The sequence below is a fragment of the Corapipo altera genome, unplaced genomic scaffold, assembly GCF_003945725.1.
Source record: "Corapipo altera isolate COAL_440 unplaced genomic scaffold, ASM394572v1 65, whole genome shotgun sequence".
Taxonomy (NCBI): domain Eukaryota; kingdom Metazoa; phylum Chordata; class Aves; order Passeriformes; family Pipridae; genus Corapipo; species Corapipo altera.
Window position 1 is genome coordinate 5,345,609 of NW_020884891.1, and position 27,650 is coordinate 5,373,258.

At 39.1% G+C, this 27,650-nt stretch overlaps 1 protein-coding gene across 1 annotated transcript; it reads right to left on the reverse strand.

Moving 5' to 3' along the window:
- Positions 1–27,616, reverse strand: LOC113948051 (transmembrane 9 superfamily member 2-like). The gene is made up of 17 exons (XM_027645327.1): positions 27,415–27,616; positions 26,975–27,042; positions 26,054–26,147; positions 24,228–24,355; positions 23,871–24,000; positions 21,613–21,740; positions 18,808–18,919; positions 16,337–16,416; positions 15,303–15,411; positions 13,928–14,060; positions 12,600–12,719; positions 12,364–12,421; positions 10,145–10,304; positions 9,367–9,518; positions 8,150–8,261; positions 7,561–7,732; positions 1–626 (listed from the first exon to the last, which is right to left on the reverse strand). Exons 1-17 carry the CDS (start codon positions 27,529–27,531, stop codon positions 559–561), a joined length of 1,941 nt encoding a protein of 646 aa, XP_027501128.1. The 5' UTR covers positions 27,532–27,616; the 3' UTR covers positions 1–558.
- Between the last annotated feature and the right edge of the window lie 34 nt (positions 27,617–27,650).

The following is a 27,650-nucleotide window of genomic DNA, read 5'->3' on the forward strand; positions in this document are numbered from 1 at the left end:
GACAGAGCTGTGCAGTTTTTATTCGAACAAAAACCAGTGTCGATATTTTTAATAAAGTCTACCTTACACTAAATGAATGTACATTTGTAAGAAGATACCTAGTTGTAAAGAAGGTGCAGGATAATATGTACAATCATAGTTAAGTTAAAAAAATTCACATTTTATATAGATTTACTTGACAGTCCTATGCTTTAATGGTATATAAATGGTAACCAAAAGAGGTAACAAAAAACCCCCCCAAATCACAAGAAAATTCAGCCAGAGGACTGCACACATTTTTCAAATAAACCAGTTCACAGAATTTTTATTTGTCCTAAATCAAATTCTGGATATAATTTCTGAATTATTAGAATGAACATGTTCAATGAGTATACTGACATTTTTGTTTTTATCAAAATGGCAATTGGTGCCATTTCCTTCCATAAAAATCTGTATTTTATGCTGTAGTCTGGTCTTCAGCTTTTACAAATAAGAATAATTACACAGGATGTTTTTCAGTACATGGTAAAAATTATCAAACAGCAAGGGAGATATGTTCAAAAGACACTTTGAAGCTTTTCAGTCCACTTTCACAACACTGTAAATCTTACTTACAAACCAGAAGCAGGCAAAAAATCCAATAGTCCCTAAAATGAGAAAGTGAAAAAGGTTAGTTTATTTTACAGTTTGCTCTGAGAGAGAAATCTAACAAGTACTTCCCAGCAGGACAGAATATAACATTGTAATCCAGCTAACTACCCAGAATAACAGCACTTCTTAAATTTAACAACACACATTCATCCCCCTAAGTTATTTATTTAGAGGAAAGATGACTTTTAGGACCAGGCTGCTGACATCCATCACTGAAAGTGATGCCACCACCACCAGCAGACACACAGGCACCAGTTAAGACACTGACTTTGTACACAAAGTCAGCCCCTACCTGGGTTTTTGAGTCTATGACACTTCACTGCCACCCGTGAATTATGACACATAACAAAGCCTTGGAAAAATTCACCTGGCCCAGTTTTATATTCATTGTGCTCTATTTATACTCAAGAACAGGGAACTTCTTCCTCTGTATATCCTGTCACCTCCTTTTGCTAAAACAATGCTCTGAGTGCCACAGCAGCTGGGAGCGAGCAGCAAGTGAGACTAACAGGGACAAACCAAAACGCTGTGTGAGATTAGTACAGACCAATTTTCTATCTTTAACTAATGAACAAGCCTGTGGTTTTCACCTACAGTCACTATTATGGAGTAAGTGCAAGAACATCATCCGTCAGATTTACTTTTAAATTACTTTAAGAACTTCATATGCAAGAAGACAGAGACCCAGTCACTTTATTTAGTCTTCAGCCTCTAAGGAAAAGTTCCTCACACCTTTACCTAGGGGTCAACTGCCACAGAGATGGTAAGCCTTAACAGCTAGAAAAAAGGAAGGTCTGACTTCCAGGTGAATTCCCTCCCAAGGACACAGCCACATGCCAGCCCTGTGATAGCCCTTACCAGCCAATTGCAAGATCATGCACTCAGCTCCTCCAGTTTTACATTCATCCTTTTCTGTCTGCTCCAGGTTTTTTTCACCATTTAATTGTGACTGATTCACTAACTAGATGGGGTTTTATTAAGCATTTGTGTTTTTTACATCAGTTACATTTCTTTCAGACCACATCCACACATTTCCCAAGTGAGAAACCCATCTTGGGAAGCTTATTATCTACGTGCCAATTCTTACATTCTTCGTGCTACCATGTATATTTGCAGTTAAAGGTTTTTTGACAGCCTATATTATATGGCACAGATTACCCTTTCCCTCCAAGTTTGCAGTTATCATCCTCTGAAACAGTAAGAGATAGCAGATTTATGGCTGTTGATAGGAGATCAGACACCAACCACAAAAGGAATATAATTCCTTTGTAGACTTGACATCACTAAGTCTTTGCAGTTCATGGTCAATTCTCACTCCTTCCTACTGTGTCAAATACTCCAATATCAGCATTGTTACTCTAAGCCTTACTCTCATGATTTTTTCCTAATAATGGCTCTCAGCATTTGCTTTCTAGTTGTTTCTATAATATAGCCCACTCAAAGCTTTTTATGGTTTTGAAAGCAATGTTTCTTCCAAATATTTAACAGATGAGATAACTTGAAAATTTATCTGCTGTTCTAGAACAAAAGTGTAGTATCATAACAAAAATGTACAACTAACACAAGAATGAGAGTTACCACAGTTCTGTGAGCATGCTCTAAATCCACAGTATTTTCCTCCAATCCTTGTTAGTCTGAATCTTTATAGTACATCAGTTCTCTACAAAACATTGCCTCAGTCATAACATAACTTGAAGATTTCACACTGTGAACAAGTATTTAATCTATAAACGGATTTTCACAGGTTTCGGTAACATTGATTTTCAACTTCCCCTCCTAAAAAAAGTCTGTTTAGCAAATCAAAGACTAACTGACTACCCCATGGTCCTTTTTCAAACTTTATCAGAAATTTTGTGAAGGTACCAGATTTGAAACATGAACTTGGGAGAGGAAAGCAACACCCTTCACCAAGATACAGCCTTATGTGGTCAGAACTTTCTCTGGTGTGCAGATTCCTTCAGTTGTTACCTCCACATCACTAATTGGGGCTTACCAGCATTGTAATTTCTTCTTCCCTCACATGAACAAATATAACCTACAAACCTCTATAGACCATAAACTTAATCTTTTTTTTAGTTTTAAAATAACATGGGCCAAGCAGATTAGATGCTTCCTAAGGCCCAAGTCACCATAGAATTGTGTTGCTATTACAAAATCACTATTATTGGATAGATATGAATGTAAGCTAAGGGAACATTATTTATAAGGTTTCCCTGTACAGATGCTTTACCAACATGATTGCTTACGTAGTGAAACAAAAAGCTTAACTTTTGCTTTTATTAAGAACATAAACAGCACAGTGCCTGGTTCCACTGAAATACAGTGTTTCCCACCTCAGGCCTCGGGGTGCTTTTGATTCCATGAACCACTACAAAAGGTAATGCAGTCAAAAACCTTCAGATTTTCTATACAGGAGTACATACCCCAATCAAAGTGATCTGCAAATGAGTAATAACTGGAGAAGAAAAATAGCTCTGAACTGGTGTGGCTTGTTTGAAAATTCTAGCCAGAATGTTTTCTACGTTTAGCCCATTTCACAAATCTGTCACTGGCTCCAGATTTTAGCACTTTATGTGGGAAACCACTTCATACTACATCTTTAGGCTTGGGCTTACAAGTGTAACAGGTCCCCAGATTCCTCTTTTTAACTACCTTGACTAAGGCCAATTTTAAAACACAGTTAAGTGGAGGATCAGTTTCCTACACGTGCATCCAATACAGTTGCCATTAGTAGTTGCACTGGTTAAAATCCAACCTTGCCAGCCCATGTAGCGTGATTTGAAACATATTTTCTTGAAGAGCATTCTCAGCTCTTCAGTCCTGAGCATTTTTCTAAGCACATCTTGCACTGAAATTAGAATCATCCCGTATTAAAATGAGCAGGAACAGGAGCATTAGAACAGGAGGACTATTTAGGCAAGCTTTAGATAAGAGCCACCTTAGGACCTTGCTTTTATTTGTCTCTTTCAAAACTCATTAAAACTGAAACCCAAGTTTTGAAGCACTGTCAACAAGGAGCCACCTCTGCAGCTCCCAGCTTCTCTGACAGACATCAGTGAACACAACATGACAGAAGACAGATACCCAAAGGTGTTTTTGTTAAAGCTGTAAAAAAAATTCTAACACTAAGTACTTAAACCTCTCCCCCAACAACAACAAAGACCCCAACAAAAACCCAAGCAAACAAACAAAAACCCACAAAAAAACCCCAACCCCACAAGCAAATAAATACGAAGACGCCACTGGTTGAAAGAGTTGAGACCTCTAAAATTATTTTCTGCTTGGTCTAAACTCTGTTTCACTGCGAAGTTTTTACAGCTTTCAGATGCACATTTCTGTGAAATGACCCAGCACCAAGCCTGACACCAATTCCTCTAATGAGCCTATAAAAGCTGTTTGTTTGGTTTAATCCAATATAACAAATTAGTTTCTTGGCTCATGTTTATTTTAACAAATCCTAAGCACTCACCAGCTTAAACTGAATGAAACAGCACCTGGTGGCCTGCACTGAAGAACTTACTGTTGTGGGGTAGACCTTTATTTTTCCCTAAGTAGGTGACCTGCACATTTTAAGATTGTGCCTTTTCAAATAATCCCTGTTACTCTAGGAAACTGATGCTATCTCAGTGCAGAGCAGCCTGCTGTACATCACTGATTGTCCTAGGGAGGTACTGCTAAAAGATCTTTTGTAGGAGCTATTTAAAATTCAGGAACACAGTTGTGAAGATGTCTCCAGCAATTTCTCTAGCCAAGAAGCCAGATATGTCCAAAAATCCATTTATGCTTAGTATAAAACACCTCAGCTGTTTTTTGATCTTTTTGTCCTCAGGTTTATAGACTGCTGAATACTCTACAACATACATACCACCACTTTCTGATACACAGAAGGATGATGTTACACACAGAAAGCTGGCATCTGACTGGGTAAGGGAAAGGTATTAGTAAACATAGTTTAAATTCAAAATTAAAAACAAGGATTATTGCACAGAATAATGTCAAAATACATTCAGCAGACTCTTCTGCTCTACTCGCCCCTTCCAGCTTTATTGTTTAATGAAGAAAAAAGAATTCAAAGCACAAGCAGATTGTAAGAAAGCAAACAGAAAAGCACTCTGCACTTTGCTGATACTTCTCATGTACCTTAAAAGCTCTCTGTATCATACTGGTTTCAATCACTGCTCAGTGGTGGGTGCTTCAGAATCTCGGATTCTAAACACAATCTACCCAGAAGATCAAAACTCAATTTTGAAAATGGCATTAACTCACAAGTGAAAATGATGTTCAAAAATAGAGGTCACTGTAAAGCAACATGCTTTTGACTGTTCAGCATTTTTTCGTCTCTGAGAATAAAATGCATGTAATCATGTAGCCATCCCCATTCACCCACCCTTATTATTTCTTGAAAGATTAGCTGCACTTTGTACATTAGAACAAAATTGTCTGGTTTGGGGGATGCACACTAATTATTAGATTTCACTGGTCAGATTGTATTATTGTCGTTGTTGCCATACAAGCACTCAGTTCCTATTTACTTATTCACTATGATCTCTTTTGTAATGCCCAGGGTAACACAACATGCTGCCACCGAGGAGGTATTAACACTGCCCTTTATACTTCTGTCACAGTTGCTGAGACCTAACGGGCAAGAATAGAGAAAATCAAAATACCTAGTGCTAACTTAAGTGGAACAGATGAAGGTCCCATTTTGGGAACTCTATTAATGCAAACAGTGTGTAAAATTACATTAGCAAACTCCTTCACCTCCAGAAACTCATGAGGGACTGAACCCTTATTTTCTAAAGCAAGGGCTATTAAGGAATATTTTACAAAAAGCAAAGGGAGCTGTCTTTTGCTTGTACCATCTGTCTAGAATAGCTTGCATTTCAGATCCAAAAAATCTATCATCAAACTAAATATGGAAAATTTATCACAAGATTTTACATTATCAAGGGTTTATTACACACCCCATGTCTCTGTTATACCCATTACCTTTCTAGTGACTAGCTGTTCTATTAAATGTTAAAAAAAAAAAGGGACTGTGTAGTAGCTTTCCTCATGAACTACAAATGCAGCACAGCCAGCACTATTGTGGGTTTATTTCAAAATAAAAAGAAGACACTGCAGCACAGTTTATTATTGTACTTCTGGGGCCTCACTGGCCTCCACATCAAGAACTCCAGGATCAGCACATCTGAAGCTTTTAATGCCATTTCAGCTGCTGCCATGACAATTTCAATTATCATTTTATATATGAAAGGGATATTTTTCATTCTACCAATTTGCATCTTGTAAGTGAAATTGAAATCGGCAGGATAGCAACTAACCTATGCTAAAATCCAGACACATATTAACATATTGCTTTAGTTTAAAAGTAATTAAAACATTTTAGACTATAGTTTGAGGGTTGTTTTTTTTTCTTTTCACATAGATAGAGATATACTATAGAAGACATCTGGAGCTTGGCTGTTTCACCAGGATTTAGGCAGGGGTTTAACTGGCAATATGCCAGCTTCTATGTTTGTCTTCTAATAATTAAAAAATAGAATAACTAAATCCTCCCCTTTCTTCCCCACCCACTTCTTTTAAAAACTCCTTTTGGCTTTCTTTTGAAGAGACACATATCTAAATAACAAATAAAAACCTATCAGTAAGTGTCAGTTAATGTTATTAGATACAATTTCTACAGAGTAACTGCTTTGTTCAAACACATACAGTAATTTTCTTCAGTGTTTATCATGAACAGTGCTTCTTTTTCTCATGTCAACCAGTATTAGAAAAAATAAAAATGAAAGAGATTTTTCTCACTGCTGCACTGACTTGGTCTGAAGCTAAGACTTACCTTCATTACCTATTTTAGCCACTCTTTTTTAACTGCATTTAAGTGAGTTAAGGGATGCATTTCATAAAGTGAACACAAAGCAATTACAACAGGTTTCAACAATCAGTCAGAAGAAGTTAAGAAGTAACAATATAAACCATCATGACATCCACAGTGAAATCCTCTATCACAAGTCTTTGGAGTGATGAACAACCAGTCATATATGAACCAGCATTTTCTCTAGTTCTGCCATTGCTGTACTTCATGCCAAGCAGTGACACCTAAAAGATCTGACTTCATGTGTTAAATCTACATATACAGCAGCAGCAGTACGATGAACACCAAGATAAAATGCTCCTGGCTATTTTTAAGGGCCAGTACCCTTCAAAGAGCTTCTAATTTTCTCTAACACATGGTAAATCTGGCACAGATTTCTCATCAAATCAACCTCGAAATTATAGTTTCAGTCAAGTGATTATGAATGTTAGAGTGAGTAATTCTATAGAAGACGTAGTCTGCATGAGTAACAGCAGAGAAGTTGGACAATTAAAACTGGAGAGCCCTATTTCAAATAGGTTCCTCCAGTTAAGGTAAATTCCTGTCACTAAGAAGTGGTGCTTAGTGAGCAGGTGAGGCCACTTCTAACAATACTAAAACCTTCTCTTCTCAAACTCCACTTCTTCCCCAGCACCAGCCTCCTTCACTTGCTGAGAGTGAAAGCTGAAAACATTATTTATCCGCCATATGCTGAGCGCAATTATCTTTAACTACACAACTTCTAGAACCAATTACCAAATCCAAAATCAAGTTAACACTTGATATCAAAGTGAACAAGAACAGCCCTTTGAAAAATATAATGGTTTGAACTCATTGCTAATATAATATTCAATAAAGGAAAATTAATTATGCTATAAATAAATGTAATTTCAAGTTAGGAAAAAACCATAAAGAGTACCTTTCTGTGATGTGTGGTGTCACAAACCATAAAAGTAACACTGCCTAAAGAGTCACAGATTGTATCTAATGGTTCAGAGAATCTAAATTTCACCTGATGCTTCTCATTTCAAAAGCAGAACCCCCTGCATTCGCTTTAGATTGAACACGGTTCTTACCTGTGAAAAGGAAAAAAATCAAGACCATGATCATTGTGTAACCAAAGTATAAAATGGTGCTGGCAGTTCCTGTTATCTGGAGTTTGGAGAAGAAGTAATGAACTGCATAGATAAAGAGATAAACTGCTGTAAAGCTGCTGGTCAAGAATGACCTCCACCACCAGTGATAATCCTGAAAGAAACAATAAACCAGTCACCAAGAGTCACCAGGTAGAAAACAAAATATAAATAAGCCAGTTAAAAAAAATAACATTGTCTTCTGAAACACATTTGATTCTGCAAAATTTATCTTAAAAAAAATTCCTACATAGCACCTAGATACTTTTTTTTCCTACAAGTCAACTGATTGCTTCCACTATGAACATGAAATTATTCTAACATCAAGCCTGTTTATTTTTGCTTATCTGTTGCCAGTGGTGGATTTTGAAGCAAAAAGCACAATTCAGAAGAGTGGCTAAGACAGGCATGTCAAGGCTTACAGTGCAATCCATTCAGTGCCCAGCACTTCACAGTACATGTGAATACCTCACCTCTATTTCTAACATCTCCCAGCTACAAGTGGCAGCTACACCAGAACTGTAACTTTTACCTCTGCACACAGATGGAAGTAGCACAGCAAAACTGTAGCTTCTGAACATGTAATTAGAAGAATTATAAAAACTAGGAACAGGAATCCAAACATGTAATACATCTGATGAGACCTAAAATTAAAAACAAAGGAAAACAGGAGTCCCATTTTTGGTTGAAGTTCTGAGTTAATTGACAGTGTCACATTGCCAGATGCTAAGTTAACCAAAACCCCCCAAAAATCCAAACAACAAACCCAAAAACCCCACACCATTAGGGTAACTTTATTGACTAATTCATAAAAATTTATTTTTAAATTAAATTTTTTAATCTGGTAAGGGATAAGGGAAATAACCAAATTAACTTTTTTGGGTAAAGGTGACAATTACTGCAGTACAGGATTAGACAGAGGGAGTATTAGTTGCACATTCCCTCCATACTTCCCTTCTGTAGGATAAATAATGAGAAACAATTAGGGAACTTGCTAATTTCACCTACAAAAGTCTAGAGTATACCTGTTTGTCACCTGATTACATTTTTCAGCACAGCTATATTACACGTTTCTATTATTGCTGAGGACAAATATGAAAAGCTAAACTAATATATTTGCATTTAGAGCTGGTTTAGAAAACTGTTCTGTAAGATCTCTTGACATAAACAGAGGACACCATATGAAAACCTGGCACCTTCAGGACAATATTTTCCATTGAACAGTGTACTGACATTTCATGTTTCACATTGTGAAAGTTTGAAAGATTGCACTGGTTTAATTTTTCATGCACCTGCTTGATTAGGTTTTGACAAGATTTTGGAGTGGAGTGGATGGTTCCTGGAGAGCAGAGTTTTTGTTTTGCAGAACATGGAATCCCAAGATCTTGACCCAGTTCTGATCTAACAGCTGAACCTGCTAGATCATATTAGTTTCATAAATCATAATATAGTTACACGGTGGATTAGGCTCTACCTAACCACAACATTATGGAACCATGCTTGTGCTGTTCAAACCAGGGAGATAAAACAAGGCAACAGGACTCTAACATCACACTTTGCAGTTGTCATTAAAAAGTTTCATAAGGTCTAAGCACAGAAGTAAATATATAGATTCCAGAAATTCCACAAAAGTTTGCACGATGATCAGAACTTTTAGAACCGGACTATTCCTTAGACTAATTGGTTCAGGATGTCCAAACTCACTGTGTGTATTTTCAAACCAGAGGAAAAAAAAATAGTGATGCTCACCAAATGCTATTCAGAATGAAAAAGAGTTGAATAAAAATACAGCCAAAGGGCAAGATACCACCCATGATGATACCAGGCAATGGCTTTGTGAAGAAGGACTGCTCTGGGATTTGGCGAGGAATCTGGTTTGTACGCACGGGATGTTCAATAGGCTGCAGGGAAAAATACCATAAATAAACGATACATTGTTACACCATAAATATCATTACTTTTCCCAAATATTGGCATCTAAAGATTTGAGAAACATAGCTATATTTTCATTCATAAGCCATCACAAGTTTTCAAATTAAAAAAACCCTACAAATGTGATGTCTGTCATTAGGAAAAAACGCATGTGCTTTAGACATTCCAACTATTGGCCAGTAAGCAAGTCAGAACATGAAGGAAATAAATCTGTTCAATCCTTAATTAAAATTTAAAAAATCCAACACCACCACCTTTTTCTGAGTTGTCTGGTATTATCTCAAACTAGTGAAGCACAAACTGAAGCCCTTCTGAAGTCGTACTTCAAAAATGAAACTACTGAGGTATTGCTGAAGCAAAAAAAGCTTCACCTCCAAGAGCACTGTGAAATTCTGATTCTAGTGAATGGACAGGAAAAAAAATTAGTGTGACATTACAAGCATATACTTGATTTCAAAATCATGACCAAGTGAAACATCATTTTACAATCATTGGGCCATAGATGTCTCAATTTGACCAGTTCCTGTATGCTTAGAGATTCAGTGGCTCAGCTGCAGAGGACAGGTGTATTTCAAATCTGTACCTGGACCCCTACCTTCTCTTTGAAGCCAAAATAGGCACCAACAAAGGTTAGTGGGACTGAAATTCCAAACCACATAGCTAGGATAGCAACCAAAGTGCCAAAAGGGATGGCAGCTGAGGATCCTTTCACCCACAGAATGAGATTCATAATGAAGAAATCAGCAAAGACAATCCTGAAAGATCAGAAAAGATATTAAAATATTCGGGAAAAGAATATATGTATCAGTTAGCATTAAAAAACATAAATCAGTTGAAAGCCTGCACAAGGAAAATGTAGCTTCTAACAGTTTTCCAATCCCCCAACAGTCCTAATTCCTTTCACCAACAGTGCAGTTGAAGTAAAAATGCCTGCACCATCCAATGCTGGTAATACAGGTATCTGTGGCAAAGCCAATATTTAAATAGACTCTGCACACAAACCCAAAAAGTAACAGAAACATTCCATTGCAAAAATCTATAAAAAAAATGGACAATAAATAAAATAAATAAATAAACCCCCCTCTTATCTGAACTGCCTTTCCTATTCTTACCAGACATATTTTCTCTATTTAGGTCCTTTGTAAATAGTAAATTCCTTCTGAATAAATACAGTGATATCAAAATCTCATATTTAGGCAGCCACATGTCACTCTCACAATAAATGTATGTGCTGCTGCAGGTGGTGTCACAAGCGGACAGGGGGGATTAGAGAGGGCTCTGCCCTACACAGAAACCTTTGTATAAGCATGGACTTACACATATTAAGTAGCCCACACCTTTGGAGAATTTAAATAGACACTGCTTCAGTCATGACATGCCTCCAGACCTGTTCTTCCCTCCCCCATTAAGCACATCTGCCTCATTTCCTAAACATCCTAGGAAAACACTAGAAAACAACTCTGAAACATACGATGAAGATTCCAAACATCCCAATCTGAACACAAAGCAAAATGCACTGCAAAAGATCCCCTTATAAAATAAAAGCTTGCTGGAATTGCCATTATTCATAGATTCAAGGATGCACCACAGAAAATTGACCCTCAGCAAGGGCCCCTGCAAAGCACACCATTGTCTGGGTTTTGTTAAAAAGGTGCTCCTGAGGAAGAATTTAAACTGCCCTGAAGTGAACATGTATCCTCCACTGTAATTTAAAAAGGAAGGAAGGAGGATTAGAGCAATAGACAGCCTCCTTTTTTTCCCTAGGAGAGGCCTGAGACTTGCCAAAACAGTTTGGGGGAACAGACTTGTTCAATAAGCACACCCAAGCGACCCCTGCTGTAAGCATCTTGTTGAACAAAAAACAGAAATCAAATCCATTTTCAAAGTCTTGCTAATCTTTATCATCCAGCCAAGCTCGTAACACAGACCCCACTTACCCCCTCCAAAGTTAGAAAAAAATACTGCAAATAGGAACTCCCATCAGTCTACTGAGACTAAAAAGACCTTGGGCTGTTTATGATATTATGCAAATTCACTGAACTAGCATAGTGTAATCAGGACATCTGCTCCTATTCTACCAGCCCCAGTCATTTCACTTCCTCTGTGAAATGACTCAATTTATTTGGGAGTTTACATGACCAGCACAATAGTTTTGTCCATCGATATATATTTTCTTCTCTCTCCTGATAATATCTAAATGACAGCAGGGAGACTGAAGCACATCTTGTTTAGAAGTAAGATTTCTATAGAAATACTACACTCGGCTGTTATCGAATACATTACCTTTCATTTGATGAAATTCTACTTTACTTGAAACCAAGCCATGTTTTATTCATTCTGGGGGTTTTGGGGGGAAGAAATACCTTATGAAATTTATAATCTTTTCCTCCACTTTTGCCAAGGACATTTGGCAGTACCCAAAGCTGAAACCAAGGAACTGGACATTACCTACATTTATGTATGAAGACGACAATCAGAATTACCTGGAACATACCAAGTGCTGTGGTACCAGACTGGAATTACCCCATCACTGTGCCTGATGTTCTGGTGCAGTGACTCTCAAAGGCTGTGACACTACCTTGCATCATTCCTCCTACCCCCACGGCTGACTACAAAACAAGATGCTAAGAACCAGTGTTCTAGAGTACCAGGCTCCAACTCCTCTTCATATTCTCTTTTCTTCATATTCACACACAGGCAGTACAGAAAGGGAACAGCAGTTTGGAGAACCATAAACAAAATCACACAAACAAGCTTCATAACAATTCACTTTTTTCCCCCCAACTCCTTCTCACAAGGGGAAACAATACTAACCCAGGGCAAAGCAGAGCTGTAAGCAAGACGTTTGTCTTCCACTTCTCACCTCTGAATGCTGAGGGGGAAAAAGTAAAAACAATTTCAAGTTCAAGACTTTTTCCAACTGTTTTACAGAATGGCAGCAAGAAGCAGATTTGTTGCCTGAGACACCAGCTCCCATCTGAGGCTTATATTCAGCCCAGCAATTCTGAATTTAACATGTTGTGTCACATTAAATAAATGCACATACTTACTCTTGTACATTCTAGCAGACACGTAACCAGCTGGAGTTCCCAGCAAGACCCACAATACAACTGCACAGGTCATCAAAGCACCACGGTTGGCAGGGGAAAGAAAACCAAGGCAAGCCAGGACTGGAGAGACAAAAAGATTTAGTTATTTGTGGACACATGTCAAAATTCCCCTGTAACAAATCACTGTGAAGGTTTATCCCTTTCACTACCAGACATTTAAATGAAGACTGTGTGCATAAGCCTGACCATACCTCTAACAGCAGTTTCATTCAAAAGCATTCTTTCCACCTCGCCTCTTAAGAAGAAAATTTCTCAAAGTCAAAAGGCTGAAAAGTAAAATGTCACCATCCACCATGATGGATGTTTTACTTTAGAACACACTATCCTGAAAATTAGCCTCTTTAATTACAGAAGGCTGTCTGAGTGTGAACCAATTGTAGAGATCAGCCCAGAGATACCTGCAAAAAAGGAGTCTGTCAGTAATCTCCAGTGTTGGTTTTAAAGAGAAAAAGGAGTTTCTCTCACCACCAATTTCTTTCTATGCTACACTGGTTGCACAGGAAACTATTGCAGTTAAGTAAGATACAGAGTTGTGACCAACACTGAAAGACAAGCCTATCAAGAAAATTCCACTAATCTTAAAGTATCGTGTAATAAATAGAAAAAAAAGTAGCTCCTCTATGAAAGATCAAAAAAATCTGAATCAAACTTGGAGAACAAAATTTGAAAAATGCTTCTTGTGTAGTATCAGTGTACCTTCTAAATCAATTTATAGTAATAAAAGGAATGGTCATAAAGTTTACAGATAACAGATAAGAAAACACCATCCTGTGACAGATGACATCATCATATGCATTTATAGCTGTCTGAGGTAGGCTCTCATTATCTCAATGTTGTGTCAGCACCATTTCATTGGTGTGCACTCTGGCTCTTATTTCTGCATGGCTGCAGATTGTCATATCACACATTATGGATAGAAAGTGTTCCCAGAACATTAAAGCTTTGATTACATGTCTTTGAACTTGCATTACTGGACCCTTACATAATTTACAGCATGACAAATTGTTTCTGTTTTTTAAAAAGAAACTTGTAAGAAGGAAGTTTGATTTCTGTACTCATGAAGAATCTGAATTAGCCCAGAGAGCACAATGTTTTCAATGACAACACAACAGCATTACTGAAGCTATCCAGATTAGTGTTATGAAACTGCATTAATATTTTATTTTACTAAAGGAAGGACTTAAAGGCTTCTGTCATTTGTTTAATAATTTTGCATCTTTCTTATCACTATTACACTACAAACACATCACCTTAATGAAGTTACTTACATAAAGTAATAAATGTCATAATGAAAATCTGTGTTCCTTGGCCCAAAAAGACAGAGAGTAACATTCCCTTCCTTGGGGGTCTAAACACATCTCCATGAACCAGCTTCCAGCCAAATTCCTCTTGGGCATCTTCCTGTATAAAATCAACAAGGTCTTTAGCAAAGATACATAATGCAGTAGTGAATTAACACAAACAAGATGCAAAATACATATTTAAAGTTTGATTAACTTCCAGTTAAGATCCAAAGCCAGACTAATTGCATCTGATTCATCACTCATTGATTTCATAACCCCCTAATGGTTCAGTGAAAAAGCCAGGATTTATCAAGAAAATCCTCATCTCTTAAAGCAAGAAAAAACCAAATGTAATTAGCCAAACCACAGAACATCATTCTAAATTTAAACTAAAACAAAGCATTCAATTTAATTCAACTTCAATCTAGTTCAAGCATTTATCTTTTTCTGCTTCCATTTCAAAGCACATCAGTCTCAATGACAATACTGGGAAAGAATGAAACTGTCTCTGTACTACAGAAGAAAGTTTGTTCCCTGGAAGCATGAGGGACAAATACCAACACTCTGTCCCACTCCCAGAGGTGAAAAGATGGATGGCATGGGCAGGGGGGATCCTAAGGAACCACTGCTGAAGAACAATGCTCTTCAACAGAGTCACTCAAAACAGACACTGCCCCTCACACAATAAACCAACCAAAACCAACACACGACCACAAGATCACTCTCCTCCTCATAAAATTAAAAGCTACAGGTTTCATTCAACCCAGGAATACTGAGTTCAGGTCAAAAGACTGCCTACCACTAGAATTACAGCATGCAAAAAGCAGGGTAAGGCAGAATGCAGATGACACTGGCAAATGACACAGAGCATCTTAAACTGCAACAGATTATGTAAGATTTATTTTTGCTGGAAGATTGTCTTTGACTTCCCCACAATGATACCTCTGCTTGCTAGAATTTATCTTTCTTTATGAAAAATAAAGAGAAACCAGGTTTGGCAGATTGAGACCCCCATATTGGCCTATGGGCCACAGTGTTCATCTCAAAGCTCAGTTTTAGCAATATCAAACACTGCTGAATTTTTTAAACAGAATACTCGGACTCACAACTAATTGGCCTGTCCTTGCATATTACAAGTTCATCCAGTGATGCTAGAAAAGTAAGTTATCCACATCTGCCCATGCATTCCTGCTGTTAGAAAAGATGAAATAGCAATACAGTTACTTTTAACCCCCAGAGATCTTAGCATGTTTTAAATTCATCACAGTTACACATCTCTCTAGATGTACTCAAAACTAATTGATAGACATCACTATCACCAGAGCACTGTGCTCATGTAAAAGCTGTAAATTTTACTCACTGAAGAGTCAATCTGGTTGTATCTTGCAATATCTTTATGAAGAGTCCTCAGAATGATCATAGCCACCATGCCAGATAAGAAGAGAACAATTACGAGGGAATTCATTATACTGTAAATAAAGAAAAAGTCAAACTTTTAATCCAGTTATTCAGGTTTCAGGACATGCACTCAGTTCATACCAAATGTACACCTCAAGTCTGATGAAATGTCTTAGATAGTCAGACCTTTCAATGTTTTCCCACCCAGAGAAGAGAAACTGTTCTCAGTTGTGTACCTCTATGATTTCTTAGGAGACAGAAGTGAGAACAGTATTTCATGATACATTGCTAATTCTCAAGACAGTTACATATTGCTTTTCTCTATTTTCCTCCTATATACCTGAGAAGTAATTTCCCTGGTGAAACAGCTACAGCTCTTAAAGCAGACTGTCACGTAGATTTTGTATCTATCAACCAATTAAATTGACATCATGCCATTTAATATTTTGTAGAGATCAATTTAATCAGATTAGCCTTTTCAAACACTTACACTGCAAAACATTAACACTTCAACACAAATTATGTGCTTACTTTTGCATGGTAAGGAGGGAAATAAGAAAGAGCTTTTCACAGACATCTTTTACTTGTAAAAAAAGACCTCCTTTTTTACTGTAAGCAGCAGCTGAGTACAAAACACACACTGCACTTATGTACCTCTCAGTTGTCAGTCAGAGAAACCCAGACAGTGACAATAAGAACACTGCAAAGGAGCAAAAGTTCTCCAGAATGGAGGTGATAAGAGTAAAACACTGGAAGTTGTTTTCCCTTTGGACAATAATGATGCAATCCTTTTACAAAATACAACCTGACAGTTGCTCCCAAGAGATGGAAATTTACTTCACATATGAAAACAAAAAAGTTTTCTTGCCTAAAAACTTACAGACTTTGTTCTACCACAGCAGACATTTTATAGATCTATAAATCCCTAGAAGCACTACTAAGAAATCTCTGTGCTCCCCAGCAAGACTTCACCCCCCAAAAAAATGCAGATCTTACCTAAACCACTGGATGTTTGTATGGGGCATGGACTCCAAAATGTAGTCCCACCTGGAAGCCCACTTAATATTATTCTTTTCCTACAAAGAAATGAAACAGCAATTAATAGAAAGAAGTACAAGTTCATTGCAGTCTCCAAGAAGGAATAAGCACACCAAATCTTTCCCATAAACCTTCCAGTCAGCATTCATATCTAAGCTTGGGATCAACCCTGGATGTTAGACCTCCCTCTTGCATTAATTCATCTCTTAAGCCTCTAAAAGTGTACCCTGGTTATTGAAATTCCCTATTCATGTCTTCTACCTTCAACTGAGGCTTCACTAAGCCTCATCTTTCCATGATTCAGGATGTAGCTGCCTGCAGATCCCAAATACAGGCTGAAAAACTATCATGCCGTTACTACAAGATTCCCTCAGTACAGCACACTGATCCTGAAACTTTGTCAACATACTCCATAAACATATTTCTAGTTTTCCCTGGAACTTCACTTTCTCATCACATTCAATGCATTCAGCACAGGCTTCTTCACTCTGCCATAACACTGGCTGGTACAGATTATTTTCCACTCTGGGTCATGGGAGACAACTTTCATTTCCAGATAGTGTTGGGATGGATTTAAGAAGTAGTTTCACCCTAGAAGATGCTTTTATTCTTTTCTGTCTCCCTTTTCTAAAATTTACATGAAAGCTGCACAAGTGAGGGCTCTTTCTGACCCACAAACCTTGTCCTCCACAGCTGGTCTCTGGGACGTACACACCTTCTGTCCTGCTACCAAATTTCAACCCCTGACTGGCATAATATTTTGCAGAATTTTCCATGTATTTACCAGGTGGTAAGTTGGTACAGTTCATTCTCAAAATTTGGACTGTATCACCAGCTTAGAATTTTTAAGTTCTGGATAGAGAATGTGACAATGAAGAACTGCACCAACACAACAAGGTGGCCAAAATTGCCCTGAGTTGTTCTTTGTCAGCCCAATCAGCAGACGATCAGTAGTTCACAGCTATTTGATCCAAGCTTTCAGAAGTGTGGTGCTGAAGTTTGTTACATGTTTACATTTTTGTGCACCTGTGTACTAAACATTAACCCATGCTGATGTATACTTTTCACATACACAGAACTACATACCTTGCCCATTTCAACTAATTAAAGCAGACACCACCACTGTCTCACCAGAAGTCAGCTGCCAGATTGGAAAGGACCACAAAACAGTTACATATTTACCTGCTTTATGTATTCAGGTTGACTGAAACTAATGTTCTCCTATTTAAAAACACTTCTTGCTGATAAACACTCCCTTTTAAGTTATTCTGAAACCACTAATAAAAAGTAAAACATGTGAGGTATTATTTCAAATCAAGGCTAAGGGATAACAGACAGAATAAGCAGTTTTGAAGTGCCATCTGCTGGAAGCATCTAAACTCACGGGATCTGAGCTCTACCTGCTCCATGCTGGAGAAAGAGGGAGTAGGTACCCAAACACCCAACACATTGCGTGACCAACCACACAAAGTTCACACTGAAATTCTAAACTGCAGTTTACCATCAAGATTTAAACACAAATGTTAATGACAGAAGGCTCATTCATGTAGGAAAATTAAGAGAGTCTAAGGAGGACTGGGTGTCTCAAGGGAAAAGGAACAGGATATGGAGTCTTGCACCTCAAGGTCATTGGTTCAAATCAAATTCAATTTGGTAGGATGAAAGCTGTTACCCTGCAATGGCTGCCTGACTGCCTGTACAAAACAAGCTGGTGGTCTCAAGCCAAATCCTCTAAGATTGGCATCTGACATCAGAGAAACAACCACGCTTTCAGGACAGACTGGAACCAAGGTACCAAGGTCTGAAGTACCTTGAATCAAATTACTGTCACCCCCAGAGAAGGTTCACTTTCCATGCTGGGGTAAACACCCATTTGCCAGAAAGCAAATTTCCTCCTGTCTAAGTCATTACAGGCTGAATAAAGCATTAGAGTGTGGGTAATCATCAGAGTATTAATTCTAAAAGATAAATGGCTGCCTACTCCAAAAAAACCCTTGTGAACAAAATAAAAGCAACACAAAATAAGACAAACCTTTCAACTTCACTAGAAGAAAAAAAGCTTTACAATCAACGTTTAACACAAAAGTGTCCCCAAACATATAATACAAACTGTTCTTTAACATGAGACTCTCAGCACCCTGACTAAACTCTGAAAGCAGAGTTTACCTCAAGGAAGATAACACTTGCACTTTTTCAATCTACTACCTTTCTATTAGTAATAAAACAGGGGGGGAGGGCAAAGTCATTATTTATACATTCAAAGCATCACTTAAACTACAGTGATGGAAAACCTACTAAGAATTTTAAAAAAATACTTCACAAGACCATCCTCATGGAATTTACACTGCTCTAATCCAGTTACAGCTATTAGCAAATTATTCAATTCCTTTGATTTCATTCTTTTGGGGAAATACAGACTCAATACTTACTTCAAATGTCACAGAGTAAGTGTAGATCAAATTCAGTTTATTGGTGAATTCTCCAGGAATCTCCATAGGTGGACCTTCACAACTTAAGTTGTTTTCATCTGTATGTTTGTAGCTAATGGGGAAAAAAGTTAAATAAATTGCATATACCATCCTATGCAATTTGAGGTTACAGGTAAAGCTGTTTGCTAAACATGTGGGGGACGAGAACCGCTGACCTCTAAAGGTCACAGGATGTGGTTCCACCCTGTCCCCTTTTCTGCCATGATCAGAATGAATCCTGGTCCTAAGATAAAATGGTGGGCTGCAAAGTCTGGAGATCTTTACCTGGAAAGATGGTTATAACACAAAATATCCCTTCTCTGCCATCATACCCCCCTTGCACATTTTAACAAGACTGCATTATTGGCAACTCAACCTCAGTGTGTGCTTGTCAGCCAGGAAGGCTGAGAATCTCTCAATCTCCCACAGCTTCTCACCTCTCAAGTTTCACAGGGAGAAGGGGGTTTATTTTATTTTGGTGGATTTGGGTTTAAAAGTTCAAATATGAAACACCTTCTCTGCAGTACTTGAGAAACACTGCAGCTATAGAAGCACAAAGGCTAAGAAACCTGAAGGTTTTCTTGAATTCACTCCTGTAAACCCCCTCTAACACTGGAAAATAGCTTTCCTCTCATACTCTCTTGGGCAAGTTGTATTTACCCAATTTAGATTAACAATTCTACCATACATTATTATATGTCCACAACTAAGCCAAGTCACAAGATAATAAAAACTTCCATGCAAGGTTAGGGTCCTCTAACCACAAATATTGCCCCATCAAGGTTGAAGCAAAGCACCAAGTAAAACACCAGGACAGAGAATGACAAAATTAAGGTTATGTGCAACCTAACTGTGCCCCCTCGTGGTCTGCACTGCCAGGGAAAAGGCAAATGCTCATTTTTTCAATCACTCACAGAATCATAGAATGGTTTGGGTTGGAAGGGACCTCAAAGATCAGCTAGTTTCACTTCCCCATTTAGGATGCAACTGATAAAGCTTTAATAAAAAAATGGAGAAGGTTGGTAGACTCTTCTTGCCACCACCTCAGAGCAGATGTAAATGGAAGGAATAAACCTGTATAGCAATTATAATTCACTAAAAACACACAATACCATCATAACAGAAAAGACAAGTGAATCTGAGTCACGCTGTACCACACGTCTGTATGACTGAGAAACTCTGGTAGCATAATTTAAGAGTGTATTTAACCTCTGTGGAAAAGAGGGAATAGCTTAGCTAAAAAAAAACCAACCTACTTTGAAATTTTGTAACTGGACTGCAGTTTTCAAATGCAGGGAAGTATGAACTGTGCATGAACAGACTAGAGGCCAAAGTAATTGCTTCAGTCTGTTCCTGATCTCTAAGTTGTTGCACCTCCTTTCTGGTCAATGCAGAAACCATTAAACTTCTGTTTAAGAAAATCAGTTAGTCTTCTTAGGATATTAGTTGTCATCATCTGCTGTTCTGAACACCAGTATAAAATTGGTATTTCACCCACACCTCAGTATCCAAACTTACACAGGAAAATGTACACCTGTACTGTACACAAATACTGCACATCCATACAGAGTACATTTGGGAGACACAGACACAACATGGGAAACTTGTTCAGTTAAAGGATGTTTCTCAGTGTATCTGAAAACATGCACACTCAGATGCAAATCAATCAATATATGAACAAGACTATTGTTCGTGTCAGGTTCTAAGAGTCTGCATAAGCAGCTTTTCCATCAGGAGGGAGAGATGGGCTGACTCCAATGGAATGAAGTTCAACAAGGCCAAGTGCCGGGTCCTGCACTTTGGCCACAACAACACCCTGCAGCGCTACAGGCTGGGCACAGAGTGGCTGGAGAGCAGCCAGGCGGAAAGGGACCTGGGGGTGCTGATCGACAGGAGGCTGAACATGAGCCAGCAGTGTGCTCAGGTGGCCAAGAAGGCCAATGGCATCCTGGCCTGCATCAAGAACAGTGTGGCCAGCAGGAGCAGGGAAGTGATCCTTCCCCTGTACTCTGCATTGGTGAGGCCACACCTTGAGTGTTGTGTTCAGCTCTGGGCCCCTCAGTTCAGGAAGGATATTGAGGTGCTGGAGCGGGTCCAGAGAAGAGCAACGAGGCTGGTGAAGGGACTGGAGCACAAGTCCTATGAGGAGAGGCTGAGAGAGCTGGGGTTGTTCAGTCTGGAGAAGAGAAGGCTTAGAGGCGACCTCATCACTCTCTTCAACTACCTGAAGGGAGGTTATAGCCAGGTGGGGGTTGGTCTCTTCTCCCAGGCAACCAACCATAGGACAAGGGGACATGGGCTCAAGCTCTGCCAGGGGAGGTTTAGGTTAGATGTTAGGAAGAAATTCTTTACAGAGAGGGTTATCAGGCATTGGAACGGCCTACCCAGAGAGGTGGTGGATTCACCATCCCTGGAGGTTTTTAAAAAGAGATTGGACGTGGCCCTTAGTGCCATGATATAGTAATTGGAGTTGGATCAGGGGTTGGACTTGATGATCTTGGAGGTCTTTTCCAACCCAATCTATTCTATGATTCTATGATTCTATGACTTTAGGGAACATTTTAAAAACAAAGTTAAATGACATTTACAGTTGTGTAAGTGTCCTTGTAACTACAGTTCCAGATATGAACATGCATATGGAAAGCTTTACCAGAAGTCAGAATAACGACTTCCTCAAAACTTATTAACACCAAATATCATCCCTAAGTTTGGAAGTGCTGTCAGGACTCCTGAGTACCAGAAGCTGCTGCTTTAATGCACAATTACCTTTGTGGCCTCAGTCTTGCCATCACCAGTCTTGCACCAGGCCAGTTTTCATCCTTCCCACTGTGGTACATGATTGTTATGTCAACGTGGTTGAAGAGGTAGAAAGTGTTCTTCTTGTTAAACTCTGACTACAAAACATTACCAAGAGATTGAGAAACTTCTCCAACAGGAGAGGGCACAAGAAGTCAAGAACTTTAAAATGAGACTGATGTTGGATGAAGGAAACACTTCAACATTAATATATCTGTATAAAATATTTATGTATTTTTCTATATATGATACTGAGTTATATAAACAAAAGCCCACACAAGAAACTATCACATCTGTGTTACTACTAAAATTTAAATGTCTTTACCAAAAAAGCTGCCAAAGGTACAAATAATTCAGATTCACCATTTCTACACCTCCGTTCCAGCTACCAAACCTTACAAACCATGTTCTGCTTCAAAAAACTACCCTTCACCTTCAACAGCTTTTCTACTTTGTCATCCCTATGCTTTCAGAATTCAGAAATATGAGGTGATACCAGAGTCAATTAAATTGACTTGGATTTTCTTTTCTCCTCAATTCCGTCACTGTTTAAAAAAACACTTTAATTTGAATTAGAGGACCAGGATGACAGACTGCTAGCTGAGTTTCCAAGTAAAAAAATTCCTATATTTATTGTGTATATCAGCCATTTTCCAATTGACATACAAATTCCATTCTTTGCCCACTACCAGCAAAATATGAAGGTGTCTTGCATTAAATTTATCTGGATTCTTCTTCTTTCACTGTGATCAAGATTCTCATTGGGAGAAGACTGGAATCATCCCCATGTCATTCTATAACCCTATCTTTAGGTCTCTGTATCCTCCATTTCCAAAGCAGCAGTTGAAGTAATAATGTAGCTCAGCAGCTGCAAAACTGCAAGGATGAACTGTAGCTGTGACACTGCATGTTAACAATCCCTTTCCTGGCCCCATTTTAAAGAGATAATTATGTCTGAGGGAACAGGTATTTGGGTATACTTGTAAAAGTATAAATCCCAGAGATGACAGTCACATCCATGGTGCTACCTTCTTATTTGCCCATGGGCCAGCCATCCCTCTGGCACTACACCATGCAACATTCCCACTGGAATTAGAATTCACAGGCCAATATTGACATTGGATACACTGGCAGAGCCCCCACACCACTGCCAGCACACACAATTTGCACAGCACTTCATGGATACCCATTAAAAGCTCCCTAGGCTCTCTAGGAAATTCAGTCACTGATATCAAGGTATGAAGGCCTCCCAGTAAAAAAAACCAACAAATCAGCTTTTCATCCACGTTGCTGACTTTGCTTTCTGTGTAACAGACACCTCCCAACACAACATACACCAGTATCAATTGAACATACACCTCACATACAAAATAATGAAGTTAAACACCAAGTTGGAACAGGTTATTCAATCCACAGATCACTTTCAAGAGCCTGGGGAGCCTGAGGAGCAACTGAGTTGGAAGGTGACTGCAGACAGAGTAAACTGAGCATGCATGATAAATGCAACACTTCAAAGAAGCGTCAGACCTGCTGCACACAAATGAACTGACTGCACTGCACACGAGCAGCAAGATGTGGCAGAGCAGAGCCATAGAGAGCTCCCTCCTCCCTGAGGAGTGTGGTCCCTTCCTCCAGGAGAGATAAAACTGTATCACTATTATCTGTAACTGTACTGGTTCACCACAGAACTCCCAGGAGGACTGACACATTTCCAGTTGTTGTCAATATAATTTTCCCTGTCGCAGCTGTGTTTGTTATCTTCCAGCCATCTGGGAAAACCCTGACACATTTAACTTGTAAACTGTGCTAGACCTAACTTTTGCAACTAGAGCACAGTGCTCGTTTCTAGGTCTTCACTAGAAAGCTTCCATCTGAAAGTGATTAAAGGAAGGTCTTGCTCAGTAATATGACACGGACAAAGAATCAATAGGAACAAGGATGGATACACATGACATTTCAAAACAAACCCACAATTTTCTAAGGCTTTTAAACACCCACACCAGTTATAAAACATAAATAGGTCAAAAGACCTAGATATACACTTTATTTGGACAATTGTATCAGCAAGACAGAGCATACAGCAGCAGCACTCAGCACTGTCAATGCCCACATTCTGAACACTAACCACGTTTACAAACATACCTGTTCTTTCTCAGGAAAAGAAAGCTTAAAAATAAACCCACAAATTAAGCCACATCTATACTAACAAGAAAAGTTCCATCACTTACATTTATAACACAAGCATCTTTAACTCTACCATCTGGAGTAACAAAACATCCTATTGGAAATCCTGGATTACAGTATTTTTGTCCATCTTCCACATCATAGCACCACGTTACAGGCATGTTATCGATAATCCTAGACAGAAACCATCAAAGAACACGGCCTCAGAAAGGGATGCACCTGCTTTCCCACTGACATTTCACATTCATGTAACACACACAGTTTTCACCAGTGCCCACAAGATGCATAGCAGAGGACAAGTATCACATAGAAGGAAGAAAGCAACCACTTAGAACATAGATAACAACGTCAAAAAGCAGAAAAAAAAAAAAAAACAACCTCAAGGACACATCTCAGCTTACCAGTGATGCTGATAATTCAACTGCATTCCTTTCTTCAAAAAAGCCAGTTTGCTTTTATCAGCACTGTTTCCTGGATCATATGACCTTGTACAAACCTTCTTGCATGTTTCTTGCTTCTTAAAAGTGAACTGTCAAAAAAAGCACACAAAAAAAGAGTCATTTCAGTTTTGCTTCAAAAGTATTTCAGAGTATTTTTTTCAGGTAAAGCCGATTTTTTTATTTAGTTGCTTCACTTCCTGACTATAAAAGTCCCATACAATGCCTTTAACTTCAATGTCAAGATTTACATATATCCAGCAGCAGCAATCCCCTTTTACATTGCTAAAAATCTCTTCAATAGTCCAGATAAACTACATTTGGATAAACCCTGAGGACTGAAGATGTAAAATCAGTAGAAAAGTTATTGCTTTTTTCTTTTACCAGTTTGTTTTATTTTGGTAATTTCATCATCTGCTAAACCAGACTTTCCCTACATCCTTTTTGAACATTTCACGTTAATTTTAGCTGGTTTTCCCCATGACTAAGTTAGTAGACAAGGCTGCCAAAAATCCAAAAAGTTGCACAACATCTAAGCTTCAAGCACAGACACCACCTAAGACAAACATGCTTGCATTTGCATCTCAACTTCTAAACCAGTTAGGATTTACCTGCTACTGAGCAAACATACTTAAAACACAACTGAAAACTGTAATGGTATCAAGGCCTCAGTGCTAACGAGGAACAGCATTTCCTAATTACTGCAGTGTGCAGCCATTTCAAACAAGTAATTGTTATAATACTAATCTATTCAATAGGTATCCAGTCCAAATGATCCATCATGCTACATATTTAAGATTCTTGTGACCAGCAGCCATAAAACTTAAAATTATATTAGCTCAGAGAATCAAAGGAGACTTCTAGGAGCAGTTTACACAAGGGAGGGAGCATCACCTGCTTAGCAGACTGATGAAAAGATGTGACTGGGTCCCTAATGACTGAGCAGCAGCAGACTCAGAAACTGCTGCCTCTTTTTCCTCACAGGGATTTGGAGTATCTAGCAACCACCACACACAAATATAGCCCAGTTTTCAGCTTCACTGGCAAATCCCAGTCCCAACTGCACTTGAACAGTACCCAGCTTTCAAACATTAAGAGCCACTGCTTGGCCACAGCTCCTCTATTGCTGACAGCTGTCCCAAGTTGATGGTAGAGCTTTTTGGAGATGCTATATTTCATCATTGCTAATGCAGGGCATGAGACAGAAAAATATCACATACTTAATCTACAAAGTATTTGCATACACTTATTTTACAGAAGATTTCAAGTGATATGCATCAATAATGAAGAATTTGGTTTTAAGCAACAGATGATGAGTGTGTCCAAGCAGGAAAGAGCTGCAAGTGAGCCCCAATTTGACTTCCCCTTCCTACTCTGGAAGTTGCACAATAGTACTATCACATATACAAAACAGTTCCTGAATCACCACTTTACAGCCTCCAATATTACACTCAATAAACTAATGATTTCAGATCATGTAACACACCACAATCCAGCTATTAAATAACTGCCTAAGATACAGTTACTGGACTTCTTTACCACAGAGCAATAGGAAAGAAGGATGATTACTGGCTCAGTTTCCCAACTTTAATTAACCACCCCAAGATGCCTGGGAGGAGTTTTGCTGGGAGGAGTTTTGCTTTTATTACATAAACACTAGAAAACTTATATTAAAAATATAAACAAAAATAGTCACACAGTCATCAATCTTGAGCTATGTCTATGGATTACAGCCATCAGAATGACAGCTATCAAATTTAAATAGGATCAACTGCAAGGGATAAAATAACCTTATATGGAGATGATGCTATTCTCTCCCCAAAAAGCACTTGTCCAAGATTTTCTGAGGGTCTTTTCTCTTCCTTATCTTGACAGAAGTCAAAACTGGAAAAAAACCAGCAAAAGTTACCTTTATTTCTTATTGACATATAATTGTAAATATCAGCCTAAAGCAAATTCTTAAGTTATGTCCTTAAACAGAGGTAGCAGTAGGTTGTGGAAAAACAAAAACAACAAACAAACCCACACTTATCTTTGGTGCATAAGTACTTTTTCTCAATAAGTGGTTCTAAATTCACAGGCTTTCCTAAAATTTAATGTAAATAGAGACACTGTGGGCTTTTTGAGCTAATCTCTGGTCTTGCACAGGGTAATATCTACAACAACCTGCAAGATTCTCTTTTCTGTGTGCCCAACAGCAAGACTGCAAATCATGTGTATCACTGCTTTGTAGGCCTATAAATACATGCAAAAGCAGGTAACAGTTTTCACAGACAAGAATCAAAAAAAAACAAAAACAAAACAACAAACCAAGAATTAGCTACAGGGCTTTGGTGTAAAAATGAAAACTAATGGTGACTAGTCTCTGGGCTTTAGTTACCAGAAAAAAGAAACTCAAAGCTCCTTAGATTTGCATAACAGGAAGAACTTTCAAATATATTAAACTGCCAACATTAAATCCTGTACTCAGCTCAAAAGAATGCACCCATGAGAAACCCTGCAGCCTTGTTTTAATAACACCAGAGGATGGGCAGGTGGCACAGGTGTGGCCTTCGTCCCTCCCACGCTCTTGTACTTCATTCCTGCCGCTGAGACCTGGATTTACTCTTCCATCCCTACAGCCAAAATACTGACACCTGTACAGTATCAGGAGCCGAGAACAGAAAACAGCCTTTCCAAACGCTCCTGGAAGCCTGTTGTAGTGTACTTACGCATCATATTCGTATGGCAGAACTGATTCAACCGAGTCCAGCCTGTTCACGAAGAGCTCAATTAGCGACTGAAACAGGAAAGTAGAAGTATGAAAACACAGACTTTAAGAAACAAACGCGTGGCTGATTCTAAACGCTTAGCTTAGTGGTAAGCGCTGCTATCCCACAGCGGAGTTACCCCTGGCTCCTGACAGGCCCCGGCCACTCCAGGAACAAGGAACCAAGGATCCTCCCGGGAAGTTCAGCGGGAGAAAGAGAACCAAGGAAATACGCGCTGGGGATGTCTGCTTTCCCGGAGCAAAGGTTGTCCCTGCGGGAGGACACCCGGGGCGGCCAGCAGCGGGATGGGGGACACCCGGCGATCCCCTCTGGCCGCGGAAGCCCCGAGCGGGTGCTGAGGAGGGACCGCCCGCGCCGGGCCCGCCCGTGAGGGCTCTCACCTTGCAGCTCTCGGTCTCCTCGCCCTCCTCGCAGAAGCTGACGGGCGCTAGCCCGGGCAGGTAGAAGGCGGCGCAGAGCGGCGCCACCGTCAAGAGCGCGGCAGCCAAGAGCCTCATCTTGCAGCCTGGAGGGGCCAAGGCACCATGAGGCGGCTGCAGCCCCGGGCAGCGCCAGGCGGAGGCGGCCCCAGCCCAGGCGAAGGCGGGAGCGGCCGCGTCACGGCCGGGTCGGGGCC